The sequence below is a fragment of the Strigops habroptila genome, chromosome 11 (genome assembly GCF_004027225.2).
Source record: "Strigops habroptila isolate Jane chromosome 11, bStrHab1.2.pri, whole genome shotgun sequence".
In the NCBI taxonomy this organism is placed as follows: Eukaryota; Metazoa; Chordata; class Aves; order Psittaciformes; family Psittacidae; genus Strigops; species Strigops habroptila.
In genome coordinates, this window is record NC_046360.1 from 12,096,088 (window position 1) to 12,108,583 (window position 12,496).

General features: G+C 49.7%; 1 protein-coding gene across 8 annotated transcripts in view; it reads left to right on the forward strand.

Annotated features, from left to right (window-relative positions):
* TAOK3 (TAO kinase 3) overlaps positions 1-11,986 on the forward strand; it is an 87,723-nt gene extending 75,737 nt beyond the window's left edge. For all 8 annotated transcript variants that reach the window (XM_030501464.1, XM_030501469.1, XM_030501468.1 and 5 more), the window contains 7 exons: positions 3,795-4,031; positions 4,630-4,758; positions 5,668-5,871; positions 8,560-8,799; positions 9,470-9,682; positions 10,087-10,269; positions 10,354-11,986. In XM_030501464.1, the coding sequence (XP_030357324.1) occupies positions 3,795-4,031; positions 4,630-4,758; positions 5,668-5,871; positions 8,560-8,799; positions 9,470-9,682; positions 10,087-10,269; positions 10,354-10,515 (1,368 nt within the window). In that variant the 3' untranslated portion in view covers positions 10,516-11,986. The remainder of the gene's footprint in view (positions 1-3,794; positions 4,032-4,629; positions 4,759-5,667; positions 5,872-8,559; positions 8,800-9,469; positions 9,683-10,086; positions 10,270-10,353) is intronic.
* The last annotated feature ends 510 nt before the right edge of the window (positions 11,987-12,496 follow it).

The following is a 12,496-nucleotide window of genomic DNA, read 5'->3' on the forward strand; positions in this document are numbered from 1 at the left end:
TCCAGATGCCAGCAAGAGAATTAGGTGATCTCATCCAGGATCCACAAAGCCAAATGTCTAGGTTGGTGTGAGCGGACTTCTCTGGATGTGGCCCTTCAGAGGACACCGGGGCAGCCCGACTCCATAACCAGGTACAGCCACATGATGGCTGTTCTCTTGCACCCTCTCCTGCTGAAGCAGTGACACTTTATTCCAGATGGTTGAGTTTCTCCCAATGGACTCACCTGGCTGCTGCCTTTATAGACCTTTGCTCTAAAGGTACTGAACTGGTTCTTTCTCATCTCAAAGTTCTTCTCTTGCTGTCAGAGGCTGCTGGAGGTGTCTTGCTCAGTGCTCTGTTTCACCCAGCAAAGAGCAGCTCAGTATTTCGTTATGGAGAGGTGAGAATAACTGTCCTTTAGGAAAGTGGTCAGGATCCTGGTTAAACAGCGTAGGAAAAGCAGCTCTGAGGAGCTGCTGGTTTGGAGAAGCTAAGCCCAACTTCCTTATGTAAAGCAAAACTCTTGGAGGGGTGAAAGAGAGGAAGTTTGGATTTTATGGCAAGTGAACTGCCTGTGGGAGTAGATTGGAAGAGACATCTCTCTTCTCAGTTCTGTGTGTGCCAAAGACAGAGAGGTAAGAAACTGAGAAGACGTCATACCTCAATAAAACCCCTTCTGTTTTGTACAGATATTTTGGGTCTGCTGATAACCTGATGGATTATTGCATGCTGCAGCTAGAGCTGCAGGAAACTGCAGGGTTCTGCTTTAAAGGATCCCAACATTTTTCTGCTTATGTGGAGAACATTGTGCAGGGAGCAATTCAGTTGTCATCTTTCTTTTCCATGATAACCTCTGGGATTATGTTTGTGAAATACTTTGTGAAGTTCCAGGTACCTTTGTCTAAGGACAAACTGGATCACTGGAACTTACCCAGATTCTTTCTAACATGGTTGCTGAAGCTGTTCATTCATTAGGGGTTTAATCTTTAAACCCATAGTCCTTCCTCCATTCATGTGTTGCCATGCTCTGTCTCAAGCACTTCTCTGGCACTGAACTGCTCATATTCAGTAACTAATGTTTATTTCTTCCAATTTCCTCCATGCCCTGAGAATCACCATTTGGAGACCTTGTCCTCAGAGATGAAGTTCTGAACAGTCTTGGTCTTCATTAGAGATTATGGTGATAAATTAGGTCCATAGCTGGGCATGCTGAATGCAGGCGTTACATCTACATGGTGTCCACCAAGTCTCCTGTTCTCCTTCTCGCCTGTCTTCAGGAATGAAATGCTGCTTTTGTTTTTCCTTTGGCTTTTTCCTGTCCCATCTTCTTCTGTGATTGGAAGGTTTTACCAGCTAGTGTTACAATGAGTAATTGCATCCTGTTGTTGGAGATAAATATCCCAGACCAAGTGTGAAACCTTCCAAAGATGGTTTGAAATACCATCATACCTGGTCATGGTAGAGATGAGCAAAACTGGAAGTGAGATACACAGGAGCAGCCGAAGCCAGTAAGGGTAAAAGTTGAATGGTTTTTGCTGTAAATAAAAAAGTGCACATTCTAAATCTCATCAGAGATGAGACCAAAGGGGAGAATGGCAAAGTTGCTGGTGGATTCTTACATTCAGTTGTTCATATGCTCGTGCTGTTTGCTTTGTTCTGCCAACTTCTTGGAATGGAGCGTGCCCTGCAGGGTGTCCCGTGGCTCAGAGAATGGCTGGGCCTCAAACATGCACATCCCAGAAGATCTCATCCTGCTGCATGGTGGTTACCACATCTCCATGTCTTCTCAAGCCCCTGACCAAGCCTGTTCTCTCCAAGTCGTGTGTCATTCCATATAGGAAATGGCATTTGTGAAATGCTGGGGGTTTGGATGACTTCTCAGAGGAACTCTCATCACCTGGAAGCTTCTGCCAAAGATCTTATTCTTGCTGAACTTGACTGAAATGTGTGAGCTCCTACAAATGCTGCCCAGCTCCTGCAAAGGACCCGTGTCACTGTTCCACTTGTTGAACTACAGCAGCACACAGAGCTAATGCTGGGGGGGCGTTTCTGCAGTCACTTCTCCAACTGACTTATCCTGGTGTCTGGCTTAGACCTGTTTAATTACCTTGTCTCAAGCATTTGAAGGCTGCTCTGTCACACCAGTTGTGAGGTGTAAGTATGTATTTAATCCAGCTGCCTCCAAAATAACATCCCAGGATTCCTTGTACAAGGAGGATGTCATCAGTTGATGTTTGACTTTGCTGATGTGGTGAACCCACCATCATCCCTTCCCGGTGCTGGAGTCAGGCTAGTTCTTCATTTTCTTTGCAATCAGATGTTCCCTTTGCTCTCTGGGGTTGTCTTTGGAAGGGTTGGGGGGAAGACAGAGGCTGTCCACTTTGGTACCTTCATCCTTTCACCTCTTGTTTCTGTTCTGGACTCTGGCTGTAATCTTGGTTGGTAACTATTTACTGTTAATTGTTGTTAACCTATTTCAAGGTGAAGGCTTTGGAAGGCTCTTCCTAACCTCTCTTCACACTGCTCCCAAGTGTTGGTAGGCATTTGAGCTGAGACAGGAAGCAGCATGCTGCCTGCCTTGGGTGGCACGTCAGATGGGGTGGTAAACTTGCGTGTTGAGTTTGGAGCTCTTGGTCACTGCTTCCTACCAGATACTGGTCCCGAAGCACAGGGCCGTTGGTGAGTGAGCTCTTCTGTTGAACTTGAGCCTTCTGAGGTCCGTGGGTACCTCCCATCCTGCATCTGAACTTCGAAGATCTCTGACAAACAGCCTTTGAATGCCTGTGGTAGGTGCCAGTTCTTTGGGCTGTCATGGAGAAGTTCCTCTGGAAGGCTTTGGCAGGCTGCAGGGAGGTCCGTTGGTTCATAAAGCTTCAGTGATCACCTTCAGGGGGCTGAGCTCTTCGTTTCATACTTAAGAGTGAAAGGAGAGAATCATACAGAATCAGGGAGTGCAGCTCTACACCTGTACTATGGGCTCCAGCTTTTGGAGCTGTCACATAGAAGATCAGCACATCTTTATATGTGAAATTCCTGGGACTGTATTAGAAAGAAAAACCAGTTTTGGACCCTTTCCTCCTGAAACGGGAGCATTCCCATTCAAAATTCTGAACATTTTTGGCACAACTGAACTGGATTTTTTTTTCCTTCCTTTCACAAGGACACACTTGGGCATGGAAATGAATATGGAACTTGTGAGTTTGTTTCAGCTGAGCAGGGTTGAAAATCTGCTTAGACCATCTGATCAGTCTTGTGAAGAGCACACAGCTCCAGAACGGTGCTCCCGTGTTAGGAAACTTTCAGTTCGGGTAGGGAATGAGCTCAGCTGCCATCTTCTTGGGTTTTAAGAAGCCATGTTTTAGGAGGAATGCAGGAAATAGGTATTGAGGGACTGACTTGGAACTGTGGTTCCAACTGTGGGAAGGGTCTTCAAATGGATGTGAGCTTGTAAGTCCACGTCACCCTCGAGTCTGTGTCTGAAGAAGGTTTTCCAGCAGCCACCTCTGTTTCCAGACCTCTGGTGTTTCCAGGGGTGATCAGTAACCTGCTGCTTCCTTTATTTGTACCATGGCACCTTCTGCTGTGTTACTGAAAACACACATGGAATTCTTGGGAAAAGACAGGGGTAAAGATCAGGAGAGGGAGCCTGCATGGCCTCATCTGCGATGCTGAACAGCAGCACCCTCTGAAACCTGGAACAGCATTCCCTGAAAGCTGGTTCCTGAGGTCTGGTTTACAGGTAAGCAGCTGATATGCAGACACCCTGTCCATGGAGAAGGCCATGTAGCACTTGTCCCCCTTTTCCTGCCATCAGGTTACAAGACAGATCCATGAGCATGAGCAGGAGAACGAGTTGCGGGAACAGATGTCAGGATATAAGCGGATGCGGCGCCAGCACCAGAAGCAGCTGATCGCCCTGGAGAACAAGTTGAAGGCCGAGATGGACGAGCACCGCCTCAAGCTGCAGAAGGAGGTGGAGACACATGCCAACAACTCGTCCATTGAGCTGGAGAAGCTGGCCAAGAAGCAAGTGGCTGTGATGGAGAAAGAGGTGAGGAGGCTCCGTAGGTGTACATGGAGCCAGGGAGGGGAGAGGGGTGTACCAGGGCTCTAAGAGAAGGCTTAAAGTGGAAGTACTGCTTAAAGCTCACTGCGTGGTTACTGCGTGGAGCTGCTCCGGCCACTTCTGTGCAGTAGCTTCACAGCTCCAAGCCTCGTGGCTCCATGGGCATTGACTGATGCTGCAGCCAGTGATGGCTGCCTGAAAGAGACTGATGGGCCCTGTGGAGACCTCGGAGGGAGCTGCTGCCTCCTGGCTGAGGGAAGGTCAAAGCTTGCTGCTGCTACTGGGCCTGATTCAAAATCAACGTGTGAATCCATATGGTAAAGCAGTGGGGCTTCACCCTCTGGGGTGGTTTTGGTGGAGAGGGAAGAAGCATGAGGAAACTCTTAAAGGTATGTGGGCATTCTGGGGGGTTTGTGCAAGCAGCTTTCATGTGGCTGAATACTCATGTGGCTTTGCGTAGCACGGTGATGGGAGGATGACAGCCCATAAAGCACAACAGAACACTGATTTGGGCTGGATTCCTGACCTGCTGCCTCACCCTTTGTGTTTTTTTCCTCCTTTTTCCCCTCTCTGTGCCTCGCAGGCAAAGGCAGCTGCAGCAGATGAAAGGAAATTCCAGCAACAGATTTTGGCTCAGCAAAAGAAAGACCTGGCGACCTTTTTAGAAAGTCAGAAGAAACAATACAAGCTTTGCAAGGAAAAGATTAAAGAGGCAAGAAACCATCATTTTCAGGGCTGAAGGGGTGTGGAATGAACATGAACCAGCCTTTCCTTCTGATAAACCTGGGCCAGCCCAGGGGTTTAAGGGACACTGTCAGGCTTGGAAGCAGATTTAGATTCCTAAAATAGTCTGTGAGGGTGTGCTAGAGGTGCCTTCCCAACCTGCTGTAGAGCAGGATCTTTGGAACCGAGGGAAAATGGGACTTCACAGAGTTCTTCCCCTTTTTCCTCATCTGTGTTTTGAGGGTTTGGGGTTTTTCTGCTGAAGCTGTAAGTGATCAGAGCAGCCATTCAGGTGCCACTTGACTCAGAGCGCTGTGATCACTTATAGGAATCAGAAAAAGTAGTGACAAAGTTTATAGCTTTTCTGTCCAAAACTGCATTACTCAAGGCCAGCATCCCCCCACACCACAAAAATCACTTGCTGCTGAAGCGAGCAAATGAACAGCAAGGAGCCCCATCAGGTACCTGCTTCAGTAGAGAACTGAGCAAGCTTGGGCTTCGGTTTTATTTCAGCAGGGCTCATGCTCAGTTCTCTATTGAAGCAGGTACCTAATGGGGCCCCGCTCTCATCTCTGCCCCTGTTCTACACAGGAGCCCTGGGGTCTGACCCAGTCTCTTTCCTGGGCAACCAGAGGGGTGCTGATGTTGTTGTGCTGCTGAGCTGTTTGGCCCCTGGGATGCTTAATGGCCACTTTTTCCTCCTCCTCTTGGTGTGTTCTGACACAGCTCTGGAGGCACCAGTGCTGGGCACGGCCAGCGATGAGTCTGGTTCTGCTGGTACCTGGTGGTGTAGTTGGGATTTCAGTGTCCTTCCATGAACTGAACAGAGGAGAGGCAGTGACTGAAGGTCTCAGTCCTGTGTCACTGTGATCCTCAGGGAAGTCTTCTTTTGAGGCAGGAAATGAATGAGGACCACAGCACGCCAAAGAAAGAGAAGCAGGAAAGAATATCCAAACACAAAGAGAACCTGCAGCACACTCAGGCTGAAGAGGAGGCCCATCTTCTCAGCCAGCAGAGACTCTACTACGACAAAAACTGCCGTTTCTTCAAGAGAAAAACCATGATCAAGAGGCACGAGATGGAGCAGCAGAACATTCGGGAAGTAAGGCACTCCCCACTCCCTTTCCCAGGCATTGCTTCAAGTGCGTTAGCTTTATGGCTGTAAAGCAGTTTGACTGATGTGGGCATTAGGTTTTGGGGGATCCTTCTGTCACAGCCCAGGGCAGTTTGTGCCATGGTGGGTGCCACGGCCCCCCATGGGAGAATGGCTGGAGAGGTATCATGTGAGGGAGTTCTGCTTGGCAGCTAAAGAGAACTGACACAGATGAAATGTGTGATGAACCAGTGACAACCTTTAAAGAACAGAATTAGGGTTGCAGAATGAAGTGCTACAAGTGTCAGAAATGCCAGAAGTCCAGTCCTGTGTGTCTGCATTCTGTCACCTTCAGATAATGAGATGTTGCTTTTCCACAGGGCTCTGCTCAAATCAGTGCACAGAATGGGGATAGTTTTTAATGGGAAGCTATTCACCATCCCGCTTTTCCTCATCAGTTATTCCCCCTGGCCTCAGGGGCTGCCTGCAGCCAAATACCACTTTGGAGAAGGAATTGTCACTCGTAGATTTTCCTGTAGTCGTCATGATGGTGTCTCAGTTCTTCATTAATGTTAGTTTTGGATAAAGACTGTTCTAGGGAAGGCTGAGAATGAGTGAGCGCTCACAAACCTCTAATAATCATGTACTGGTCTGCCACCATCCCATTTTCCTACATACCTGACATAGCCCCGTGTTTTACCTGCTTGGAGCTTTGCTGCCCTTGCCTTGAGCTGTGCCTGGGGCTGCTTTGCAAATCCCATCCTGACATATCAGCTCAGACACCCTGAAAATGAAGGACTCTGAAAAGTCAGATTTGGGCACCCTTATCACAGCGTTATAAGCCCTGTGGCAGGGAGGAGAACAGAATGCAGGTACCTACCGTGTATTTTAGCCAGGAGACACTCCTCTGAGCTCCTGCATCGAAGCTCTTCAAAGAGACCTAATGTTCAGAATGATCTCAGTATTTATTTCCTGAAAGTAACATCCCTCCTAACTCGTTCCAACTCACTGGTCAGACACCTGAAGTAAATCACAGAATCCCAGCCTGGTTTGGGTTGGAAATGACCTTAAAGCTCACCCAGTTCCAACCCCCTGCCACGGGCAGGGACACCTTCCACTAGAGCAGGTTGCTCCAAGCCCCTGTGTCCAACCTGGCCTTGAACACTGCCAGGGATGGGGCAGCCACAGCTTCTCTGGGCACCCTGTGCCAGCGCCTCAGCACCCTCACAGGGAAGAGCTTCTGCCTCAGAGCTCATCTCAATCTCCCCTCTGGCAGGTTAAAGCCATTCCCCTTGTCCTGTCCCTACAGGCCCTGATAAACCCCAAACCATTTTGAAAGTCTGTTTTCTTGATATTTTAAGCAATCCCAGAGGTTGTTTCAGTGCAAGTGAAAAAGAGTTTTGGGAGCAGTGGCCCCTGTTTGTTCCCGCTGTGTGAACTGACAGAGGTGTGGGATGCACACGAGGGGCTGCTGTCCTGCCTGAGGTGAAGGCACACATGCCATATCTCACACGGGCTGACGTGCTGCCTGTCCCCTGTGCCTCTGTGTGAGTGAGGATCGATTCCAGCACACCAGCAGGTCTGATTTTTGATCTTAGCTGCCAAAATGCAAGTTTTGCTTAAATGAAACATGTGCCACATCCTCATAGCCAAGAATAGAGACAAGACCTGGCCCTGTCTCCTTCCCTGGCCTCCTAGCTAAACCTCTCACAGTCCTAACAGCCACACAGGCTGCTATTGATGTTGAGGGTTACACCAGGATTACAACGTGCAAGCAGCAACTCAGAGTAATTACACTTTTATTGGCTTCTACTGCAGAAACTCATTAGACTGAGCCAACACGGGGCCTTCCCTGTGCCGGGCACTGTGTGTGCGAGGCCTGTCCTGTGTCACTAAGGGCCTCATACACATGGTTTGTGAGCACTTCCAGGAAGGGTGATTCCACCCCTGCCCTCTTCCTTGGAAAGGGAAGGTTTTTCTTACCCTGTGTGGTGTGTTGGGGCTCTTCACTTCTGCTTTGGCCATTCCAGTGCAAGTGATAGGAGAGGAGCCTCATCTCCCAGTGCCTCACAGGGGCTTGGGGTGATTTACAACAGACAACCAGGAGCCCCCAAATAAATACATCACCCCAGGATGTGTGTACTAAGAACTGCTGTGACTCTCAGCGGTCACAGAGGGCTCATGTGTGGTCCCAGTGCCACCTGCTGGAGACTCACTGGGGCAGCCAGGAGCTGGTTACAGGGATGGATGGATGGATGCATCATAAAATTAACCAGGTTGGAAAAGCCCTTTAAGCTCATCAAGTCCAACCCTTCCCCAGCCCTGCCAAGGCCACCACTAACCCATGGCACTGAGGGCCTTGTCTCCACGGTGTGTGAACCCCTTCAGGGACAGTGACTCCAGCACTGCCCTGGGCAGCCTGTTCCAATGCCTGAGCACCCTTTGGGGAAGGAATTGTTCCTCAGCTCCATCTAAACCTCCCCTGGTGCAGCTTGAGGCCGTTTCTTCTTGTCTTATCACTTTGGATGGATGGATGGATGTCACTTTAGCATTCCCATCGTGCTGCTGGGTTTGTTTCCCTGTGGCACGTGGAAGTCCTTGGTTTTGTCTAGACGAGTGACCAGGACATCCACCACTGCACCTCAGGGCAGAGAGAATCGCTGCTCAGCTCTCTGCCTGTGTTCTGCTGCTGTGCAGGAGCTGAACAAGAAGCGGACGCAGAAGGAGATGGAGCACGCCATGCTGATCCGGCACGACGAGTCCACGCGCGAGCTGGAGTACCGGCAGCTGCACATGCTGCAGAAGCTGCGCATGGACCTCATCCGGCTGCAGCACCAGACTGAGCTCGAGAACCAGCTGGAATACAACAAGCGGCGGGAGCGGGAGCTGCACAGGAAGCATTTCATGGAGCTCCGGCAGCAACCAAAGAACCTGAAGGTGCTGGAAGCTTTCCTTCCTCCTCTGCCAACCCCTGTCCTGCTGGGCCTCTGTGCCTGCTGCCTCCTCCCTGGCATCCCTTCGCCCAGGGCTGCTCTGGTGTAAGGAAGGTGTGAGTTGTTAGAGCAAAGAGCTCACTGAGGGCTTTTAAGTGCTGTGCTAATTGAGGCTGCTGGGTAAAAATAGGCTCATCCTCAGCAGATGGTGGAGCGCCTGCTTCTGATGAGCTGTGTTTTCCTCAGGCCCTGCTGGTGTCAGCCTATAAACCTTGATAGGGAATGGGGTTGGGGGATGCTTCCCGCTTTCAAAGTCAACAGGGAGAGAGACCATGGGCGTGCTGAGCGCTGTGCTCTGTCCCAGTTCGGCTCCACGTGGATTAGAAACCTCCGAGCTGCTTGTTGTGGGGATTTCTGTGCCTCCTGTGAACATCCAAAAGGCAAATTGCTTTTGTTCACGTGTCTCCCCCTCGCTGGTTGTCAGATCCACAGTCTTTGTAGTGCAGGGTTGAGATGAGGAGGCAGCAAAATGGGAGGCCTTGGAAAAGAGAACACTTTTGGAAGGCAGGAGGCAGGATGATGGGCAGGGAGACCTGCAGGAACCAGCCCACCCACTGGGATGTCCTGTAACCTCTCCGTTCCCAAAGCTCTTCACACCGTCCCTTCCTTGGCAGGCTATGGAAATGCAGATCAAAAAGCAGTTCCAGGACACATGCAAAGTGCAAACTAAGCAGTACAAAGCACTGAAGAATCACCAGCTGGAAGTAACTCCAAAGAGTGAGCACAAGACAATTCTGAAGAGTCTGAAGGACGAGCAGACGAGGAAGCTCGCCATCCTGGCCGAGCAGTACGAGCAGAGCATCAACGAGATGATGGCCTCACAGGCGGTAGGTGCAGCCTCCTAGGGCAGGGGGGCTCTGGTGGAGATGTGGGGTACAGTCAGTCCATGGGTCCCTGCAACACGTGGGGTGGTTGGGTTGGTAAAACTGTTTTCTAGTGCACCGGGACACACTTCCCCTCTTGTGACAAGCACCCACAGAACACGTGTCCTTCCCCAGCTGGGGGTTTAGGATCTGAGGCTCCTGCCTCTGTGTGTGTGGGGAAGCTGCTGTTATGAAGCCCTTGCTGCCTTCCTGCACTGCCACCAACACCAGAGGCTGTGGTGGTGAGAAGGAAGGGGCAGTCGGAGAGGAAGGGCTCTCTCTGAGGAGGCAGAGCTGTGTGTCACTGGTGTCGGAGCAGAGAAGTTACCAGCGGAGATTCCAATGTTGTTTTCCCAACGCTCCTACAGCTGCGGCTGGATGAGGCCCAAGAAGCAGAATGCCAAGCCCTGAGACTGCAACTCCAGCAGGAGATGGAGCTGCTCAACGCGTATCAGAGCAAAATCAAGATGCAGACAGAAGCACAGCACGAAAGAGAGCTCCAGAAGCTGGAGCAGCGGGTGTCGCTGCGCAGGGCACATCTGGAGCAGAAGGTAGGGTTTGGGGGCGCCTGGTTGTGGGCACGGGGTCGGGGTGGTCGTGCTGTGCTAAGGGGCTGCTGCCTCTGCTTCTTGCAGATCGAGGAGGAGCTGGCGGCCCTGCAGAAGGAGCGCAGCGAGAGGATCAAGTTTCTCTTGGAAAGGCAGGAGCGAGAGATTGAGACGTTTGACATGGAGAGCTTGCGGATGGGCTTTGGGAATTTGGTCACGTTAGAATATCCCAAGGAGGACTATAGATGAGATTAAATTTCTTTATGCCATTTAGGAAAAAAAACAAAAAAAAAACCCACAAAAAGACAACAAAAAAAAAAAGAGTAAAACAAAGTAAGGAGCAAACTTGCAAACCCAACATTCCCCACGTTACCGGGAGTGCTCTCTCTCTTTCTGTCTCTCTTCCTGACATCGTGTCGGACTTAGTGCCTGTATCTCCTTCCGCCACCGGGGCCCGTGTCCCAGCCCGGTGCAGGACAGCTCCTGGTGGTCTTCTCCATAGTATGTCCCAGTATTGATGTCTCTGTGCAATGATTCAAAATGTTTCAGTGAAAACTTTTTTGGAGACAATTTGTAATGGCAAAAAAAAAAAAAAAAAAGACAAAAGCCACACACACACACACCCAAAAAAACCCAAGCTATCAAAAAACCCCCACCCAACCCAAGTGGATGTTTGTTGCTTTTGAGCAATCACTCATTTTACCACCAAACAATGAAAGTACGAGCAAAAAAAACAACCAAACCCCACCACCTCGATTCTAATGGCAAGCTCCAAACCCAGGGGGAGAGAGACAAATCCGCAGCCTTACCTGAACCAGCTGCTGCATAATTTAATTTTAGTCTTTATTTTTTTGGTATTTATTCATCAGGAATAATTAAATAATAAAAATTTTATGAAAGATTGAAAAAAAAAAGAAAAAAAAATTTGATACATTTTACAGGAAAAGGAAAACCACACAAAACCTTAAATCGTGCTGTACATATCAGTGGTGACATTAGTACTTTTTGGGGGGGGGTTAGGGGGCAGACGTGGTGATTTTTAGCAGCGCCGAGGCGGGGACGGGGCCTCGCTCCTCGGCATCAGCTCTTTGATTGTATCATAAATCCTTTTCTGCTGTTGCAGAGAATGGGAATTGACACTTAAAAAGGAGCCCACAGGATTCCCGGTAGCACAAATTGGGCTTTGTCAAATCGTGTATTTTGTGTATAGAAGGAAAAAAATTTAAGGAGAGCTTTTACTTATTTTCATATTGTATTTTAACTGTTTCTCTGATCAGAACTTTTTTTACTTCTTTCCCCCCCCTCCCTCCCCGTCCCCTCCTGCTCCCGGCGCTCGGGGCCCGACCCCGTCTCTCAGCTCATGCCCAGCCCCTTTCTGTTCTCTGCTTTACTTTTTGCTTTTATTTGCTTTATTTCTTGGGGTTTCTTTCTTTGTTCCTCCCCCAAGTCCACCCCCACCCCCCCGATCTTGGTCATGACTATCGCATTCTTCACACTTTCAAACTGTGTATTTTCTTACAATAAAAAGAGGAAAAACCCAAGGCTTTACTTCTTTTGCATGCACTTTAAGAATAAAAAAAAAACAAAAAAGAGAAGAAAATGAAACAAAAAAAAAACCACACCCCCCCTCCCAACGCCCCCATTTTTCAGGTTCCAAGGAAGAGCATGAATAACTGTCAGAGCTTTTACTTATATTTGTAAATAAAAGTGTTCATCACAACGCGTGGCTGTGTCATTGCGGGGAGAGCCGGCCCAGCGGGATGGGGGGAGCAGGGAGGTCACCCCCCCACACACACACCCCCACGGGGGTGCCCCAGCCCCAAACCTGCTTTTGCAGGCAGCAGAGGGGTTGAGGCTGGGGTTTAGGCGCAGGATGGAGCAGCTGCTGTGCCTCTGCTGCCTGATCCGCTTGGTCGGGTGGGTCTGGGTCTGGAGTTAGGTGGGGATGTTCCCCACCTGGATTATGTTTGAATGGCTGGGTTGACAAACTGCCTTGGGCACAAACCAAGCCCCTTCCTCACTTCCAGACGTGCTTCCTTTCAGGAAAGGACCAGTTTAAAAAGGGGGAAGCCTTTTAGTTCCATGAAGTAGAATTATCACAGACTCCCAGCCTGGTTTGGGTTGGAAGGGAGCTTAAAGCTCCTCCAGTTTCACCCCCTGCCGTGGGTAGGGACACCTTCCACTAGAGCAGGTTGCTCCAAGCCCCTGTGTCCAACCTGGCCTTGAACAC